Source organism: Cyprinodon variegatus, unplaced genomic scaffold, assembly GCF_000732505.1.
Source record: "Cyprinodon variegatus isolate N-32 unplaced genomic scaffold, C_variegatus-1.0 Scaffold720, whole genome shotgun sequence".
NCBI classification, from domain to species: Eukaryota; Metazoa; Chordata; class Actinopteri; order Cyprinodontiformes; family Cyprinodontidae; genus Cyprinodon; species Cyprinodon variegatus.
In genome coordinates, this window is record NW_015151173.1 from 386736 (window position 1) to 407533 (window position 20798).

Below are 20798 nucleotides of genomic sequence, written 5' to 3' on the forward strand. Positions count from 1 at the left end.
TTCTTTCTTTCTTTGTCTTTTTTTTTTGTTATTCATTTATTTATTTATTGTTTGGGGGGGGTTCAGTAAACAGCAGCTGGGTTAGTAGTGTGATCAAAGACATCTTTTATTCAGTTAGGCTGTTGTTGGAGAGAAGTCTTGTGCTCGTTATGAATGTTCTAACCCTAACCTAACCCTATGCCCAAAATTGAACAGAAATAACTAGAAAGTTTTAGGAGATTCTGGGACGGCAGGTATACGCTTTCTAAATCGGCAAGGTGTGACAGGGCCCTTAAGGCCACAGATTACAGGTTTGTTTCTCATCTAATTTGCTTAACGAATCACATCCAGGTAGGCTGGTTCCCACCTGCTGTTCCAGGACTGCAGCATCTCACACAGACTCTGCTTCTTCACCACCAGGGATTCCAGGATGGCCTGCAGCTGCTGAGGAGAGTCCAGGCTGCAGGACTGCAGCCGCACCTGAAGCTTGTCGATCCAGCTGCGCAGCTCTGCCTCCTCCATCTGCGCTCACAGACAGCAACCATGAGCCGAAGCTGAGGTTCACACCTACCAGAGGAAGGGAGATCCAACGCCTACATCTTTCTGGGCAAAGAGGTCCTCCATCTTCTCCTCCCGGGTCTTACTGAACGTGTCGGTCTTCAGGGAAGTGAGTCGTTCTTCGATGGCCTGGTAGACCTGAGCCACACTGGTGAGAGAAGCAGACGACCCAAAACACGGGTTAACATTTCTGTCCACGTCTCAGCGATAAAACGCATGTTTCACCAATGGGAACACTCAAAGAGTGGTAGACGACACGATAGCAGCTTGCTTTGACGTTATAGACACTATACATAACAAATCAGCAAAGAAATTTAATTTATGAATGTTTACTTTATTTAATTGCACAGTTTCTGAAACATTTACTGGATAGATTTATGTGACTTCACCAAATATTTGCTGAACCAGAGATAAAATCACAGCAGTGGTGGCTGGCCAATAGAGGGCGCTAGGTCACTGCCCCACCCACCCAATGACCCTGAGTTTTTTTTTCTTTTAATAATTTAATTTTAAATCAAAATGTAAAATATTATCGAAATATATTAATTTATATATATTTGGATGTGCAAGATAAATATTTAATCTTTACAGACTAATAAAGCGTCATTCCATTTTTCGTAGGATCTGTGACATATTTCCTCCTTAGGGAACAATAAATCCTTGGCCATTGACTCTTGTTAAAAGTTGTACATGTGCAGTAGCTCCTCTGCAATACAAACGTAAAGGACGGCGCGGGGCACAGCTAGGCGGCGAACTGAGTTGACAGGAAGTGTTCTTGCTCATTACCTCCCGCCACATTGCAGATGTTTTGCGGATTGACAGGTTGAGTAGCGGGATAGGAGAGATGGAGAAATGGTGTTAGGAACAGGATGCAGCGAGGCTAAGGCTTTCTGCTTTCCCTGCCTCCTGTTTCAAACGTCACGATCTGATAAAGACAGCTGGGACTGATTTAAAGCACTAAAAAAGCCAAAGAACAATCTGGGATTCACATGGAAAATAGTAGAATATAGTCCACTTTTTCAGGGTGTTTGTTAATTTGCGTAGTTGCTCTTAAATTAAACATTCTCAGAAAAAAGTTTTTATACATTTAAAAAATTTAAAGCTAACAAATAGCTTCTCCATCATTAAACTGGTACATTATTTTTTAGGTTTGTGGCACAATATTGGACCATGCAAAACACAGATTTACCTTTATAAAGCCTCAGGAGGGCAAAATGTATGTACAAATTAATTACGTTCTTGCTTTTAAAAAGTGCTTTTCTAATGTTTTTTGTTGTTGGCTTTCATATAAATATACTGGAGTGATAACTCAGTATAGGTTTGATTGGTTTCTTGTGTCTATTTTGATATTATAGCGCCCCCTGGAGAAAACTCCACCAGCCGCCACTGAATCACAGCATCTAAAACAGAAGCACCTCTGAGCAGAAGATTCACTGCTTCTGCAGAGCTTTGCAATTCTTCTTGGTTTTGGGGGAAAAAACCCCAAAAAATAAAAATAAAAGTACAGCTTGGAAAATGTTTTCTCTGCAGAAAGTGAACATGGCTGTTGATTCAGCCACAGAAAGGAACTGGATTAACTTCAGCATTGAGATCCAGATGAAGAATAACGGTTTTATTTACTATAAAGAGCCACATAAAATATAAAATGCAAAACACAGCAAATATTTAATCAAAGACTTTTTTTTTTTACGAGTGTACTTTTCTATTATTTGAGCAGGTAGGTGAGACAATCTTCCAAATGAAGATGATTTATCTTTAGAATAAGAGTAAGTAACTAATTTCAAGTGAATAATATCTAACTATCTAATTCTAAGGGCAAAAATACTTCCGTTGCCTTTTCTTCTTTTACTGCTCAAATTAATGGTAAATACATTTATTTAGAGTAATCATTAATTGTTTTTAGATCAGTTTTTGCAGTGTAGCAAACAGAGATAAAACATTGATCTGTTACCTTTCTCTTGTTTCATTTTTATTTATCTTTTATCTATAAAATCTTTGAATCAATTTGACTGGATGATCTGGTTGAACTGTAAAGTGCCTTGAGATCACTTGCGTTGTGAATTGGCGCTATAAAAATAAATTGAATTGAATTAAAACTTTAAGGATAATGAATATAAATAAAAATCTGTAAGGGAAAAAAAAAACAAAAAACAAAATCAGCCTAAGTGTTTTCCTTCTATTTCTGGCTCTATATCTTTTACTAATTTTAATTAAAATCTCTCGGTTTGAATATTAGGAACATTCAGCTTAATTATAATTTACTGAAACTTTTATGACGTTTTAACACCAAAATGAATTGGACAAAAAAAAAAAAAAGGTGTCAGGTGTATTTTTCCTCCAATAAACAACCTTAGACCTTGAACGGATAAGCTGGTCAGTGGACTTGGAGCCACTTACTTCTGGTAGAAGTCCTTCAGGTCCTGCTGCAGGTTGGCTTTGGAGGGACCCAGGTTCCTGATGAAGATCTTGGGACGAGGAAGGCAGATCTCCAGCAGTCTAACAGAGGTGTAGCTGAGCAAAACATCCAAACGCCAAGTTAAGAATGAATCTACTGAAGTGACTGCATGTAGTGTTTGAATAGTTCCACTCTTCCTCTTCTTCATGTGCGGGTGAGAAGTCAGAGGGACTCACCTAAAGGACGCCACCATCTGGTTGTAGGAGAAGTACTGGTGGTAGTCTTTGTGGATGGAATGTCCGCAGGGCTCGGCGTTTGCCCGTCTAGTGTACTGATGCCCGTAGAAGCGAAGCTCCAAGTATTTGGCGAAGGACATGGACCACGAGTCATTGGAAAGAGGCACCACTGGAGTCACCTGCAGGGGGCAGTAGAGACACGGAAAGAATTGCACGTGCAATTTAACAACCCTCATTCTGAATCCCTGAGGATCCGGCGTAGGAACCACATCTGCTGGGTCCTGCTTCATGCCAGTGACGTTACGGTATATGATTGGCTGAATGTTCCTGCATGATGTAAATCATTGTGGTTGCCCAGACAACGGTAATAAAAATGCAGCTTCAGTGTGCCAAGTAGAGAGCATCTGTAGCGTTAGCGTCTAATGACTGATGAAGTTTAACCTGATCAATAACAAAACTGAAAAACAAAAAACTGTTAATGGTGAACAAAGTAACTGTTAGACCGTGATATAAAGAGCTGGGTAGCGCTGTGGCTAGCTGTGCTCAGTAGCTACCAGGTTAGCCTCTTTTAGCTTGCTCAGTTAGCCATGTTAAGCTACAATAGTTTTAAATTCGTGTCAACAACAACCGTTCGTTTTCTACAAGTAGAATAACTGTTTTTATGTCGAAAATCTCTACGAACGTCATTTATTAAGATGTTCCATTTGTCCTCATCTGCCCTGAGATCTTAATAAAAGAATAAAAGTAAGCTGAGACTTTTTCTGTCACCTTGTTAAACGGCAGAGCTCAGTATTAGAAGGCAGTACTTTCCATCAAGACGAACAATAATTGGTTTCTACTTTCGGCTACTTTAGATCACCAATGAAATGTAAAATAATAGCAAATATAGGTAATAATATGTTGAGACTTCAAAAGAGATTTGATTCTTAAGAAACGAGTGCAATACAGTTTGTCAAAGTGGAGTTTGCAATATGAAGACGTGATAAGAAGGGGCGGGGCCCCGAGTAGATCTGGTACCTACACTGGGCCTAAGTTTGGTTACACTTATCAAGTTTTCATTCTGCACATTTTGCCTCATAGGCAAATTTAATCAGGCCAAAATAATTTAAATAAAGAAAAAAAAAAAACACCAGCAATGTCGCCCTCTGTTCTGAAAACCGTCACTCTGGCTCACCTGCTTGCAGATGCGGCACCACGAGTAGTTGAGAATTGTGTGCTGATAACCAGGAACGGGGGAATCGAGCTCCTTCAACACAATCTGCACGCAGCCGTTGCCGTGCACGAAGCGGCGGACGTGATGCACCATGGGAGTCTCGCAGAAAATGCTGGGGCACTGATAGGACGGCCTGGAGAGCAAACGAGCTGTGAGGCAAAGTGACAGAGAAACAAGCTGCAGTGGGTGTGACGGTGTCTCACCTGAAACAGTACCGCTCCAGAAACACGCCCAGCGACAGGTCGTTCTTGCCATAAAACTCCATGGTGACAATCCTGTTGAAAGACGACGGTACTGAGTGCATGAAATGATCAGTTTGGGTTAAGATGCTCTGCATGCCAGGGGTTTACCACGGGCTGACGCAGGGGTTGGGTGCATTGTTGGACTGAAGGGAAGAGCTGCTGAAGAGCACACAGAGCCTCTGGTGGTTGGTCGGGTTCAAACAGTCCAGCTGAAAAAAATAAATAAAAACGTTTACTTCCTGCTTCTTGTTGGCTTTACAAACTAGACCACCATGACCTCAAGCATCTACTGTATCAAACAACCTGATAAAAAAACAAGGGAACCAGAACATGGGTACCGGTTAGAGACACACAGAGATATAAACTAACTTCTGATCAAATATTTGGAAATGAGCAACTTGGAAATTCTGCAAAATACTGATTGAAAGTTTTTGCTCTTAATGAACAAAAACTTACATTTAAAAATTCTATTCCTACGCAAAATATATATAAAATAAGTTAATATTCCTCTTTTGCTCAGTGTTTTGAAAGAGAGGATATAAAAAACCATTGAATTCCACCTCGTGGAATTAGAGACTGGGTGCTCAGGGTCAGACTTCACTCAATTCTTTACTATCAGGAAGTCCACAAGCTGTAGTTAAAAGCCTTCAGCTGATCCAAAATGCTGCAGCCAGAGTTCTGATGAAAATGAAAAAGAGAGATCACATCTCGCCTATCCTGGCTTCTCTTCATTGGCTTCCTGTTAAATCCAGAATAGAATTTAAAATCCTCCTTCTCACATATAAAGCCTTAAATGGCCAAGCTCCATCTGATATCAGAGATCTGATTGTTCCTTATGTTCCTAACAGAGCACTTCGCTCTCAATCTGCAGGTTTGCTAATGGTTCCTAGAATTTCTAAAAGTAGAATGGGAGGCAGATCTTTTAGGCTACGTTCACACCGCAGCGTGAAGTGACCCAAATCAGACTTTTTTTCCCCCCATATGCGACCTGGATCTGATCTTTTCATGATAGTCGGCCTCAGCAGATGGCCGCTCACACTGAGCCTGGTTCTGCTGGAGGTTTCTTTCTGTTTAAAGGGAGATTTTCCTCTCCACTGTCGCTACAAGCATGCTTGATGTGAGGGATTGCTGAAGAGTCAATGAGTCGATGCAATCAGCTGGTTTTCCTTAGATAGAAAACTTTGAATCAATTTGACTGGATGATCTGGTTGAACTGGAAAGTTCCTTTAGATGAGGTGTTGTGAATTTGCGCTATAGAAATAAACTTTTCCTATATTTGTTCCTTATGTTCCTAACAGAGCACTTTGCTCTCAATATGCAGGTTTACTTGAGGTTCCGAGAAGTTGTGAAAGTAGAATAGGAGACAGATCTTTCATTTATAGCTCATCGCCTATGAACTAACTTCTAGTTTTAGTTTGAGGCAGAAACTGATATTTTACAATCCTTCTAAAAAAGTCGTAGGGAAGCGGCTGTTCCAACCGTTGCATTTCTAAATTCTCCCGAGCAATGCATGACTTTACACGAGTGAATAAAATTAATGTGATTGGTCATTTATCAAGGGGGCGGGATTGTTGTGGCGGAAGGTTTGCAAGCAGCAGTTGGTTACGGCTGGTTTCTCGGAAGCATCTTGCTAATCATTTAGCAACTTAGTGGTAGTAGGTTCCCGAGAGTTTAGTGTCAGAGGTCGTGGATGAGTCTCCTCCGTCATCCATTTTTTATTTAGAGGAGGAAAGCGGGGACGAAGATGTTGTGGAAGAGGACGCCAGGGTGGCAGAAGCTTGGTTTGGTGTAGAAGGCTTCCAGCCGTACATGTTTGAGCCCTTGCCTCGCAACGCTGGCAGTTCTGTTAGCTCTACGCCTGCTGAAGACACAGACGTCCATCCCTGTGAACACTGGGACGCAACTCAATGGGAAAGGAAAGGATTCTTATTTCAACCATTGCGTATATTAGCTGCGACACATGAATCAAGGTGCTAGTACCGAAAGAAATTGATTGACAGATGACTGATGATATATGATTGGTCGAATTTAGGTGTTCAGGCTGACGTAGAACTAACTGTCCAGAAGATAACGGAAAAAAAATTGAAATTTTTTAAATTTTTTAACATTTAGGCCAATATGATAAAGAGTACATTTATATACATGGTTAAGCCAGAATGATTTGACATTTAAATATGACGACTTTAAAGAAAGATTGGTCCTTTGAGCTTTTCTTTGACAAAGAGCCCAAACCCAAAGAAAACGAGGTCACTTTTACACCTGGGGCTTCGGGTTGTACTGATGCTACATGTGTTCTAGTTTTAAATGCTTTAAACATGAGCAGCGAAGGGCTCAGAAATAAAGGAATGGTGACTTCCAGAACCACTGTACCTTTGGAGTCCAGTTCATGTCGCTGTGTTTGCCCGTTTTCTCCTCCTCGCTGCCAGCCTTCCCCAGCACCTTCACCGGCATGTCTGCTCCCCGGTTCTGGTTGCTGCCTGCAGCCGCAGGGCCAAACGGGTCGCCTGTTTGTTTCTGCCGGATTCTCCCTCCTTTCGCTCTGAAGTCCGCCAACATTCTAGCGAGGTCCTGGCTGCTGCTCAGGTGGTCCACGATGCGGGTGCTGGTGAGCCCGTGAGACGGTAGGACCTCGGTGGGTCTTGGCTGAGCGGTGCCGTTGGTTTGAGCGTTGAGCAGAGAGGAGGGAGCAGAATCTTTGAGCAGCTGACGTTTTCGGCGTCCGTCCAGCTCCTTCAGGTCCTTATTGAGGAGAGGAGACAAGTAGACCTGCAGCAGAGACATAAGAATGTTGATAAGTAACCCAAAAAGCTGCGGTTCGTCGGGTTGGTCGTAGTGTGAAAGGGGAGGTACCTCCTCAGGGAAGTAATCCCTGCTGGGGCAGTGCATCCCCACAGGAGTGAGAAGGAACGGCTCTTTGAAGGTGATGAAGGGGGAGATGCACAGGATGATGTCCTTCAGCTCGTGCTTAAACACGGCGGAGATGGACTTCAGCCGGTCGTCGGAGGAATCCACATGTTCCGCCACGAACATCCCCGTGTCGTCCTGCAGAGGGTCTCTGAATAACTTGGGGGTGGGGGTCTCTAAGCGCTGTTCATCCTCCAGACCCACCGACTCTTCCATCACAGTCTCCCCCTCAGAAGTTCCCACCAAGGTGTCCGAGCCCATTTCCTGTTCCTCCTCGGCGAAGAACTGAGAACTGACGGCGAAAGGAGGCGGAGCAGGACTGGAGCACGGAGACGACGTCCTGGTTTCTGCGTTTTCAGCCTCCTCTTGCACAGAAACGTCTGCGTCTTCGTTTTTAGTGGAGGACTCTAAAAGAGGGGCTTCTTCTGATTGTCCTTCCAGCGTGGAGTTGTCGCTCACCGCCGTTTTCTCCATACTGTCTCCCTCCATCTCCTCGTCTGCAGCGGAACCCTCCAGAAGGCATGGGAAGGAGCTGCTCTGGGGCAGGCTGGGTGGCATGGCAAACTCGTCCATGAGGAAGGAGATCTCCAGCTGCGAGTGGTACGCCACGCACACCATCAGCGTGATGATGTCTTTCACTCTGGCGAGCTCGTAGTCCGACGCGCCGCGCAGCTTGATGGAGCAGCCCAGATGAGGAGGGCAGCCGTCGAAGAACATCAGAGTCTTCACCTCATCTGGAAACAAGCACAGAGAAATGATGGCGTGTCCGACGCCAATGGCAGTGGTGCCAGCGGGAGGCGGGGCTTACTGTTGGGCAAAGTGAAGGGCTGCATGTAGAACTTGTGGCAGGTTCCCAGACGCGGTTTGGTGAGCAGCTGGTCCATAGACATCACCAGGTCACCTTGGGTCATTCGACTCACTCTGTCCAAGACTTGCTACCAGGGAGAAGAAGAAGAAATTATTTCCTATAAACTTAATCCCATCGGGAACCAACTGGACTTAACTGGATTATTGAACAGCTCCACCAGATGGATAAGGGACGTTTAACTAAAAGTGAGGTCAGAACAGGAGCAGCAGCAGGTGGAGGAATAAATGAGATTTGGTCCAAATTATAATCTGGAATTACCAATGATGCTGGTTTATCATCAAACCACTGGGAATCCAGAACTGGAGACAGAAAATAAAACTATTCATCTAAGGAAACTTGATTTTATCCACTGGTCTCTCATAAACCATAAAACAAACAAAATCTGAGGAAAAAAATAACTTAAATCAAGTTACACTATCTATCAAAGAAGCAGGATAATCTCACTTCACCAAGTGTCTGACATTAAGATTACACAGCAAAAAATTTAAATCTAAATAAGTCATTTTTTTCTTGAACTGAGGAGGGAAGTGAGACAATTTAAATTCAAAGAAAAAACAATTGCATTGTGTCATTTCAAGCGCATATTATCTAATAATCTTATTTTAAGAGTAAAAATACTAACTCCATTGGCAAATCATCTTATTTACTTAAATTAACAGTAAATACAATTAATTTAAGAAAAGTTACCTCTTTCTAAATCATTTTTGCAGTGTATAAAGTGAAGATACAAAATAAGAAATCGACTCCTAAAATTAGAACCGAGCTAACTGCAGACTAGTTCCAAAGGTGGGCTCGGCTTTGTTTTTCCCTGGCTCGGTTCTCTGATAACAAGAGCCCATGAGCAGAACGCGTCATCTCCGTCTGGCTGCACATCGCGATTCGCACTCCATTCCAGTAGTTGGCGGTAATGCCCCTCCGGAAGTTGCTTGCCAACCAACACAAAACAGAAGAAGAAGAACAACTATAAACAACAATCGAAATCTTCTCCACGCAACATTTTGATTTGCTTGATTTCCTCCTTCTTCGTCTTCTTCTTCTTGTGTTTTATGGCAGTCGGCAAACAACTTTTGGTGCATTACCGCCACCAACTGCTTGATTTCCTCCTTCAATACTAGCAGTAATACCGCAGATCGTCACTAGGAGGCGTGTAAATGGGGTATAAATGTGCACTTGTGCATTCTGGTGTGCTCGTGAAACAACATCAGGCTCAGCCCTACTGTTCCAATTCACAAGAACACAGAGAACGGATGTTGCACTGGCCCCTCCCACTTTACCCAGCATGCATCAGAGCAGACTTGTTCGTTCTCCAGACTGACAGCTGTCCCAGCATGCACTGCGGCAGCAGCAGCTTCCATGTTAGCGCTCTCAGAGTATTAAGTTACAAATTCTCTTTTCTGATTTGAGGTGAAAACATTATTATACTTTTAAGAGTCACTATTTGGTCCATTTACTGATTTAATGCGTAATAAAAAAAAAAATTCAAAGTTGAGAGGGTAACGGCAGGCAGGGCTGACGGTCTACCGTTAGCCCATCTGCAGCCGCCCTCTCTCTGCATAGATATGTGTGAAGTACCGCTGGCTCTGATGGAGAGCTTTTTTTTTGGGGGGTAAAATGTTCATTTGAAATGTTCATTTTTGTTTGTCTGACTGTTTTAATTTTTATTCCCCCACCCAAATGAAAAAGGTAAGAATTCATTATTATCTGGAGTCTATTAATAACAGGAGGTGAAATGCAGCAGAGCGTGTTGTGACGTCATCAGTACGCTCCTGTTCCAATCGACCCATATTTATTCTGTTTGCTCCTGTTCTCCCCAAGTCCACTTTCCTGTGTTCTTGTCAGGAACATACTTGGCGAGGACATGAGTCCATACTCGCGTTGTTGTGAATTGAGAAAGGGCCTTTGATTAGCCTTCTAACTTAAGACATCTTCTAGTTCTGCATGAGAACAGAAGCAGTGTACGGCTCTACAGAGCCGTATAGGAACCCCCTGATCCCAGAGACTGACCGGTTTGACGTTGATGACCAGCGTGATGCCGTGCTCCAGCAGCATGTCCTGAGCTATGCGCGACACAGTCTTCTCCACCAGCACCAGGTTGGGACGGACGTCTACGATGCGCTGCACATAGTTTTTCAGAAACTCCCGTTCCTGAAAGAGGGAATAAAAAGAATAAAAGTCTTAGAACAGAAAGATAAGTGGATCCTTCTGGTCTCAAAGTCTTTGGACGCTTCTCACCTGGAGCACGATGGGCTCAATGCAGGTGAACTTAGTCTCTTCTCTGTACAGGTACTCGATGGAACACTTCAGCAGCAGAATCTTGGGGTTCTTAATGTAGGAGTTCATCTGATTCCAGGTCAGATTTAAACTTAGATGTTAGAACTTCTAACACACAAACACTGACCACCAGAACTCCTTCCTACAGCAGAGCTTAACCCATTAAGCCCAGCAGACACCAGCTGATGTTTATCCATTTATAGAAATGGCCAAAACACAGTCACATGGTGTTTCATCCACACGCCTTTCAAATGGGAATTTAAAATTCTTCCAAATTATTTTTTCACAAGTCTTTTTTGTTTTATACCTTTGCAAACAAATAAAGTGAAATTTAAAAATTCCACCTGACATGTGTGACTCTAGGGGAATAATTCAACAGCAGGTATTCATTTTTAGCCCCACCCCCTAATGGCGGGCATCATTGGAAACTAGAGGCTCATCATCTTTCCCTGGAGGGTCAGAGGTAATTTTGCGACCATTTTAGGTGATGGAACCAACATGTTTTACATAAGCTTGCTCAGTTATTCTTATTTTCTATTCATTTTGGAGTTATTATTGGTAAATTCCAATGAAACAACGGCTAAATCTTAGGAGCAATAGCTTTGCTCGTCTGCAGAAGGTAATGATGTAAATCAGCATATTTGTCTGGCTAGATTCCCATTTATGAGTGAAAAAAAAAAAGTATTTTTAGCATAATTTGACCACAGTGTGCCAAAATGAAATTTCCACCACACTGCACACTAAAACCTTTGAGGAACAAACATGCTTCTACTTTTTCAGACCAAATTTGCTTGAGTTATAGTCAAAATGTGGATCTATAAAGTCTTCGGGTTCATCCAGAGTTTAAAATGGTGTTTCCTGGAGTTTTTCTTTGTTTAATCAACAATAAAATCAGACATGGTGACATTTACAATAGAGGTTCCACCTTTTCCTCAAAGCCTTTCTGTCATAAAAAGTCAAACAATTGTATTTCCAATTTACAGTTTGGGAGCTGTCCTTTAATTCACATATCTAATTTCAGGTGGAATTCGCTCCTTAGACCCTCTGGGCTTAAGGGGTTAAGGTTCAAGCAAATAGAGGATGATTTACCTTCTTGTGGGCGATGTTCTTGGTGCACATGAAGCCGTTGACCATCATGGAGTCAAACTTCCTGCCTCCTGGTATCTGAACCGCAAAGATTGTTCTATTTATTACTTCATCTTTGTTCCGTACAACGTTGAGAAAGAGGAAATGATTTATAGAAAAGAAGGATCAACTTAACTAAGCCAAACAAACCAGACAGATCAAAACATGTTAAAATGAAACGCAGATCATGAATGTGGTGAAGGAACAGTTATTCAATTTATGGGGGACTTTCTGTTGTACAATGATGACCCATCCCACAAAAAACCCCCAAAAAAACAGGTAAATATCTTTCATAAATGGAAATAACATATTTTATTTCTAAAACTGATAAAAGAATAAAGAAAAAAATTGACAAATAAAAAGGAAGAGCTACTCTAAAGCTTCACTTTATGGTTAATAAAGGGGCATAAAATGTGTCTGAATTGGAATAATTTTTCAACACAAAATAAAAAGCTAATTTAAAGCTAGGCTGATATCTACATGTTCCTTTTTAAAGTTTATTTGCTAAAGTTTAATAATAAAAAGATTTATTATTATGGTTTTCTGGCTGTAAGTTTTCATCCTTATTTATGGAATATTTAAGTTAAAGGGGAACGCTGGTTTTTTTTACATTTGGCCCTAATTTTCCGTTATTCCATCATGTTCTACTCACCCTTATGAGTTTTGTGTCATTTGGAGCCGTTCTGAAGATATTCCGTTAGGTTATATCCAAGTAACGTCTTCCTATGGGCAACGACTTGAAGGCACAAACTGAACTGTTCATAATTTTTCTAGATTACTTAAATTTATATGTTTTAAAAACAAAGTGTGTATGACATCATCCGTGCGCCGGACTGGAGTCGTAACAGGCAACCCGGGCCACAGGCGGCTACGCTCTACCCCTTCTATTCATTCTAGCTAATCTGAATCGTTCAATTCCATTTGGAGAGCGAGATCATCTGTGGTAGCAGCACTAGACATCTTCCAGGCATGTGAGGAAAACTAGCAGCAGTTCAGCGGACAGGATGAAGGAACGTTAGCCGGCGCAGATGACATCATACACACTGCGCTTTGTTTTAAAAAAAATATAAATATAAAAAATATAACCATGGATGTCTGGGGGACAGTGATTCGCCTAAATGTTATGAATGCTGGCGTACCATAAAGAATAAATGATGAACAGTTTAGTTTGAGCCTTCAAGTCGTTGCTCATAGGAAGACGTTACTTGGATATAACCTAACGGAATATCTTCAGAACGGCTCCAAATGACACTAAACTCATATGGGTGAGTAGAACATGATGTAATAACGTAAAATTAGGGCCCAATGTAAAAAAAAACGTTGTTCCCCTTTAATCTGAGGACCTCAAACACCTCCCATTCCCCTGATACGGAGGTGAGAATGTGATCCAGAGAAAACTTGGGCCACGCTTGTCTCACCTTCTTGATGTGCACCAGCTGCCGGATGTCCATGTCGTCGTCACAGTTACGGACGTCGGGCCTAACCGTCTGGACCACCTGCCGGACCACGGGAACGATGATGTCCCTCCAGGACAGAGACAGGGACTCGCTGTAGAGCAGCTGCTGCAGCAGCGCCATCATGTGGCTGTGGTTGGCTGAGCTGAAAACATCAGGCAGATCATTTCCAATTAGTGGTTCGTTGCCATAAAAAGACAGACGGAGACGTCAGATCCCTCCTTTATTTTATTTCAATTTTCCCAGAACAGGAGAGAAACACTGAACAGATCCCAGGAACTCTAGAAGAACAAGTTACTACAGATTTCATCGACCTGTAAAACAGTTTTTCCATCATTACAAACAAATAGCTTTAAGAAACAAAAGTAAAACATAGAAAAACTTTGCAGAAAAGACAGCATCTATCTGATATGGTGGCAAAGTTAAAAGCTATAGACGACGATCCTTTATTTCCGGGTGGTTTATCTCAATCAGTGGTCCTCCTAACTGTTGATCATTCTGGTTATATGTTTACGTAAGTCCTTCCTACGTGCTCGTCCCCCGTTAGCAATCTTTTTCTGCGCGTGCGCACTTTCAGACGTAGATCTGTGATGAGCTACGGCTTCAGACAAAGCTCACCTTTCTCACCGCGGTTCTTTGAAAAATGGCAGAGGGTCTTAGCAAGTTCATTGTTAACAGAATCGATAAGAGAATGGATAAGGAATAGAATCGTTTCAAAGAATCGATAAGGTAATCGAAATCGTGAAAACCTCATCAATTCCCAACCCTATTCGTAAGAGAGAAAGTGTCTATTAAGTGTATGAGAAGAAAAGAAAGGCCTCAGAAGAGGCAGATATATCCCAAAATGCTTTGAACGGGAAGCTCTCCTCGCAAAGCTTTGTGGGATTTGATGTCACCATAGGCTGCCGCTACCCAACAGGGGCGACTAATAGCAAAAATGGCACATGCACCGCAAGATTGAATTAAAGACAGGTTATCCTCGCGCAGCTGTGTGTCGTAGTAAGCTTGTTGGAGTAATTTTTGGACTTATGCCCAATATTGAAGCGCGGTCTGCGCTATGTTATTCCACGACACAAGATGGACAAATATGCATTAACTTTGGGTCTAGATGCAGCTGAGGAGGTGAGGAAGTGGAAAACCCAAGGGGCAATGGAGGGACATGAGGGCGAAGAGGAGTGGGGATCCAGGTGGAAAGAGTCCCAGCGTTCTCGCACACCTCGCTCTTCTAGCTGGTCCATCTTCGCGAGTCATTTTCCACAATGGCGGTCATACAAACAAAAAAGGCCGGAAAGGTACCAAACAGGAAATATGTATAGAGGAGAGCGGATGTAAATTTGACCAATCATGCGGCACCGTCTGCGGATACGTACAATTTTGGAGAGGTGCAGCAGAATGTCTGCGGAAGGAGGGGGCATATCTGCGGTAACTGCGACACACACGCAGACGACCTGGTTTCTGAGCATAAACCAGCCTTAAAGGGGAAGTGATCATCTGTCCGACCGGTAAGTTGACTGAATACACTATATAGTTCCGGCTCTATAGTGATTGAGGGATTTAGGCGTTAGGGTGGACGTTCGAAAACAGTAAGCGTGTGTGAAGAATGAAAACAGCAACTTTTAAAAAGAGAGTGCATGTGGAGAAAAAGGCTTCTGCACACTCTCGCACACAAACTTTTTTTTTTTTTTTAAAAGAGCGGGTCTTTTAAAAAATTCGAGAAAATCATGACCTTCTCTGCAGTTAATCTACCCGTCAGCACAATGCATTGAGTTTAACCATGTGTTATAATGCAAAACATGAAATATAAGTAAGTCAGTTATAATCACCTGTATTTTCCCTTGATTTGAGCAGGTAAGAACATTTTCCAACATGTTTGAAAATAATCTTATTAGAGGTGTATAATCTCTTAATTATCCTATTTTAATGGCAACAATCCTCATTCCATTAGCAGATGATCTCAGATTACTTAATTTGAATTCTTTTTTAGTTGATAGCAAAAAACAGCAAAGTGTTTCTGTTTTAAGTCAAGTTTTAAATAACCTGCTTTCATTTAAGGTTAAGATGAGATCAGATCACAAGAAGCCCTCCTTTGAATCACAGCTTCTGAAATCAGTCAGGCAAACAGCGATCACTCACAGCAGCCTCTCCATGGCCATCTTTTCTCCATTCTCCTCCCTCAGCTGATCCAGAGAGCTGTGGTGCCATCCCAGCGGAGTGAACAGCATCTCTTTGGCCTTCTCTTCCACACGACGGTTAAAGAGAGACTCTGCGACAGAAACAGCAGCTCAGGAGGAAGAACAGCCGTGTGGAACCACTCAGGAAGTGCAATGAGGAAACACTGCAACCCTACCTTTGATGAAAGCATCACTGATGGTGATGTTCTGTCCTCCGTCCTCCGAAACAAGAAATTCTGCTGGAAGTTTGTGAGAAACAGTTAATGAAAGTGAAGGTTGTAACAATGGTTTAAAAGAAATTCACAGTTGAACAACTGATGGCTGAAATTCAAATATTTACACAACCTTTGAACTCTGAGATCAGCAGGAGAATAACTGCACTGAAAATGTATCACAGACCTTTTAAAATGTGTTTAAACTGCTCATTTTGGGAAAGTAACTTTTCCATTTGATTTAGTTTTGGGTGTTTCCTGTTTGCTTGCTGGGATCTTGTTAAAGCTCCAATACTGACACCCAAAGAAATAAAGTGGACGAATTATTTGTTAAAAGCTTTGAGCTGGTTAAAATAAAATGTTTTAAATTAGAAACTTAAAGTTTGAATGAGTATATGAGAGCATTTTATGCACTCTATTGTTTTTAAAGGTAACTTAAACGTATCGTGATATACACATATCGCGTATCTCCATTTTAGCCCCAATATATCCTGATATTAGATTTTCTTCATATCGCCCAGCCCTAGTTGGAGTTACTCTGAAATGTTAAAATCAGCCTTAATAAAAACCTTAAGAGGACAGATAAAGCTGAAGTTTTTCTGTCATTAGTGATTCAAAGGTTTGCCTTAAACAATATTTAAACCCAATTATGTAATTGTAGATAAAATTCAGATCAGACCAGAGCTGACTTAAAGCTACAGTGTGTAACTTTTAGCGACATCTAGCTGTCAGACTGCAGACCGCAGCAACATGAACATCTCCCCCCACCGCTTCTCCCCCCCAACAGTACGGCGAGCGTTACGGGACAAAATGTCTTCCACGACGTCCGCATCACCTACCTTCTCAAGTGATGAGGTTTGTTTACATAGATAATTTTACAGATAGTATTTCATTAGTCTGTGTAGGGTATAGATTTCATGTAGACTTAAGATAATAAATATACCCGTTATTTTTTCTACATCGTTGTGACGTTTTGGCGATCTCGCAATCGCTAGTTTGTTGGCTCTGCTCTGCCGTAGTGCAAAGATGTCTGCCTCCATGGCTGCGAGACCCGCTCCTATGTAATTATAAATAACGAATTCTAAGGCAACGCAAATATTAAGGTTAAGAGGCTGAGCTCGTAGATGATGATAAATAACATAGTTATGTATAATATATTACATTTCTGACTGTATATCCCTGTAATTATTACACACTGTAGCTTTAAGTTGTTGTACAAGCTGCAGAACATCTAAAGAATCCATCAGTTTGATCAGAGGACACGTCCCACCAGGTTCTGCCTACCTTTTTGGTCTGCAGGCGGAGGCACATGTGGATACTTGGACTGCTTCTTAATGTGAAAGTTCACATTGTTCTGCTCCATGTTGAGGTTGATGGAGGCGGCGGAGTCGCTGTCCACCGCTGAGTGGAAGCTGCTGACCGACGTCCTCTTGCTGGGGCTGGCGGAGTCTGGACACAGGCCCGGCGAATTTTAACACGCCAAAAAACGCCAAAGAAAAACTCTGCCAGGCTGTGGGGTGGGGGATCGGGGGGGTTACTTACTTGGCACGGTGTAGTCGGACTCGTAAGCCAGCTGTTCTGTGTCACTGTCGTCAAACTTGATGTCTTTGAACCAGGACGGCTCCGACTGTCCCTCGATGGAGTTGATGCTGTCGCTGTCTGGAGAGGGTGTCTCAGAGAACTCGGTGCTCTGCGGCACAAACAGAGACGGGTCACAGTCTGCAAACCTTTCATTGAAGCACAAAACTAAAACAGCAAACAGCTATAGTGGTATTAAAACATAAAATAAAAGAATAACACCATCTCTTGAATGATAAGCATCCTGGCAAACTCTTAAAAGGTTTTTGGTTGCTGTGTGCCTAAAGGGCTCCTACCTGCAGGGGGCGGTAGAGAGCGTACTCATCCCTGAACAGCTGGTCATGGTGAGTGACACAGTCTAGCCAGCGACCGTCCACCAATGCCTGGCCTATGGCGATAGCCTGCGCCCTGCGGCACACAAATAAACATGTTTTCCATTGACTTCCATTCATTTTTAACCCTTTCTGTGGCCTAACTCTGTACCCCAGTCTCAGCTTAGTCATAAATTATAAAATAAGTAAGGACCAAAGAAGCATTATCAGTTTAGATCAGTCTCCACTTTACTGGTAAAATCTGAAAAATAAATTTTCATTTAGCCCTGGCTGCTGCAGACGGGCTAACGTTAGCCTTGGCTGCGGTTAGCCTCGGAGCTCCCCTGGTTGCCACGGTCGTCTCAACATCGGAACTTTTTTAAAATTTCTCACTAAATCAGTAAATGGGCCATATGGTGACGCTTAAAATATAATGTTCTTGCCTCAAATGATCCTAAAACATACTTTTATAGAACAACGGCAACAGAAAATTGAACTTTTAACTTAGCTTAACTAGCTCTTAGAGCGCTAACCTGGAAGCTGCTGCTGCCGCAGTGCATGCTGGGACAGCTGGAGAACGGACAAGTCTGCTCTGATGCATGCTGGGTAAAGATGGAGGGGCGAGAACAACATCCAGGGACTTTGTCCATTCTCAGTCTTGTGTTGTTGTGAATTGGAACAGTACTACGGCTGAGGCTGATGATGTTTCACAAGTACATGAGAATGTACAAGTACACATAATGAGAAACGGTCTAGCCAAACTCCGGCCTTCACTCTAACCAACATTAAAGATGGGGGTCCACCTGGTCTAAAAAAGGCCTGTTGTTCCTCAGAAGTTAGTAGATAAACTAAATAGGTGAGTTAAAACAAAAACATACACAAACACACAGAGCTTTGGGGATCCTTCAGAGGACACAGACACTCTAGCAGCGTCATGAATAAGCCTGTCACTACTCGATCTGTTCCGGAAGCACGATCCGTCCTGCGCATGCAGCATCAGCTCATTTCGCATCTAGATATACTTCCAGTTCGCCCACAATTTTATCTTGTTCAAAAATAACTATATTTAGTTTTTCCCCTCCCCCAAAATAGTAAATGTACTAAAATATAATGTGTTAAAGGTTAATAATGTATTTCCTGAGAAAATAAATGCCTTAAAATTTCATCACTCGTCTCTGCCCGATCTGCACCAGAAACAGGATCCTACGCTACTTCAGGGAGCTAACTTTTTCGGCTTAGAATTTAAACTCTTTTTGAGTTTTTATGTTTTCTGTTCGTATTAACAATATGGTATATAGTGCGTAATCTAAACAACTACAATACAGATAAAGATGGTTTAATCATATTGATGATGATTTCAGAGAAGAAGTTTAACAAAGAAAATGTAAAAAGCATCAAAATTGTCTCACAAAAGTCATAAAACATTTTATTAAAGATGTTTATTAGCATTCTTTAGTAAGTTAAGGATAGAAATAACTACTATTAGTACCATAATTATCATTATTTATTATGTATATCTGTTGGCGCATGCGCAGGACTGATTGTGCTTCCGTTTGGACGAAAGTCTTCCTGACAGCGCCATCTTTCAGTAAAGTTTTTCTACGCCCATCGGACTGTAGATCCTCGCCCCTCCTAATCGCTTTGTTGTATTTTAGGAGGCTTGGTTGCTCCAACTAAATACCTCCTAATGGTGGAGTTGTTGTTAAATGAATGAGTGTTGGGAATGCGCACTCGGCCTATTAGCGTATGAGCAACACAGGGACAGAGGGGAGACTTACCAAAATAAAAGCAGAAAGGATGTTTCAAACATTTACTCGCCTTGTGGCGAATGATGCTATGGCATTAACTCGCCAAATTAAACATTTAGTCGCATTTGGCGAGTGACGAGAGCTAATTTTGGACCCTACCTGCAGTTAGTGTAAAAGGAAAATCCTAATATTGGAAGAAAAAAAAAGCAAATTTAAATTCTGGCAAAATTGTTCAGCAATAAAATTTACAATTAATATGAGAATATATTAACAGACACCTGAAGAACATCAATGTCAGATTATGATTAATAACTTCCAAAAACCACGACCGATTGACCTAAAGCAAAATCATTAAAAGGATAGGTTTGAATAGGGTAAAATACTTTTTTCCACAACTTTTTAAATTTTTAATAGTTAAAAAACAAAAAGTTATCATAACAGACTGATATAAAAGGCTTATATTGTGTTTTCAGCCACTACAGTCCTACATTTAAGCATTCATTTTAATCAGCATCAGACTCGTTATCGTTTGGTCTCTGAATGCTAGCAGGATGTGAGCGTGTCTGTTGAGCGGTTTCATCCCTGTAGTGTAGAAACCTGGTGGTTCATCTTTACCTGCTGTTCTCCAACCGTTTGCTTTGGAAAGGAAAGACGATACCTGGTGGAGATGGTGCCGTTCCTGAGCAGCCAGTTAACAAGCTCCTTTCCCACAATGCAGTTGGGGTAAGTCCTCAGCCAGTATCTGTGGTCCTGGAACTCCATCCCTGTGTTGTTATGGCAGATTTTCTTCCACAACTCCTTCAGCTGCGACGAATCCTGTAACAAATACAGTTTGCAGGATTATGAGAACAATCAGTATATGCATAAATCCAACCAGAATTTTTTCATTGACAACAACCACAAGTCAGAGTGTGTATCTACTGCTAAGTTCACACCGAACGGGATTTCAGCAGCAGAAGCAGGTGGTTTACATGCAACGTCTAGAGCAGCAGGAGCAGCGCATCTTGACTAGGGGTGGAACGGGTCACAAAATCCACGGTTCGGTTCGGTTCACGGTTTCTGGTCACGGTTTTCAGTTTGATTCGGAATATGTTGATTGTTACACCAAAATCCCATAAAAATTAATGAGATTAATGAAAAAAAATCCAAAAAAATGAATGGATTGTAATTATTTTAAATGATCCGCGGAAACCCTGGATCATTTCCGCATGTTTTGCTGCTTTAAATATAATCTCGCGCATGCCCTCTACGATCTCCAAGGAACTCCGAACGGAGCGGACGGGAGCCACAGCGGAGGCTGTAGGCTTTGCTTTGTGCAGGCGGTCTGGAGCGCGGCGGAGCGCTGATTGAGTATGTGGGATTTTGGGGTTAGCATGACATGTTGGTCATGTTGCTGTTAGCATAAACAAAACGTGTTGCACAATGCTTCCACACTGTTGCACTTTTATCCACAACTTTCTTTCCGCCGTCATCGTAGGTCACTCTAAATGCAAAGCGGTCCCATACAGCAGACCTATAAAGTGCTGCTTGCGC

The 20798-nt window shown here is 42.1% G+C and overlaps 1 protein-coding gene across 1 annotated transcript in view; it reads right to left on the bottom strand.

Moving 5' to 3' along the window:
- pikfyve (phosphoinositide kinase, FYVE finger containing) overlaps nucleotides 1-20798 on the bottom strand; it is a 37964-nt gene that overhangs the window by 10656 nt on the left and 6510 nt on the right. Inside the window, exons 10-29 of the mRNA XM_015395029.1 lie at nucleotides 19924-20081; nucleotides 17503-17614; nucleotides 17171-17318; nucleotides 16913-17077; nucleotides 15593-15652; nucleotides 15379-15508; nucleotides 13210-13390; nucleotides 11756-11830; nucleotides 10628-10735; nucleotides 10400-10540; nucleotides 8336-8462; nucleotides 7474-8261; nucleotides 6994-7389; nucleotides 4732-4832; nucleotides 4585-4656; nucleotides 4343-4514; nucleotides 3169-3347; nucleotides 2935-3048; nucleotides 577-685; nucleotides 347-501 (exon numbers count right to left, since the gene is read on the bottom strand). Coding sequence (XP_015250515.1) covers nucleotides 347-501; nucleotides 577-685; nucleotides 2935-3048; nucleotides 3169-3347; nucleotides 4343-4514; nucleotides 4585-4656; nucleotides 4732-4832; nucleotides 6994-7389; nucleotides 7474-8261; nucleotides 8336-8462; nucleotides 10400-10540; nucleotides 10628-10735; nucleotides 11756-11830; nucleotides 13210-13390; nucleotides 15379-15508; nucleotides 15593-15652; nucleotides 16913-17077; nucleotides 17171-17318; nucleotides 17503-17614; nucleotides 19924-20081 — 3491 coding nt within the window. The remainder of the gene's footprint in view (nucleotides 1-346; nucleotides 502-576; nucleotides 686-2934; nucleotides 3049-3168; nucleotides 3348-4342; nucleotides 4515-4584; nucleotides 4657-4731; nucleotides 4833-6993; nucleotides 7390-7473; nucleotides 8262-8335; nucleotides 8463-10399; nucleotides 10541-10627; nucleotides 10736-11755; nucleotides 11831-13209; nucleotides 13391-15378; nucleotides 15509-15592; nucleotides 15653-16912; nucleotides 17078-17170; nucleotides 17319-17502; nucleotides 17615-19923; nucleotides 20082-20798) is intronic.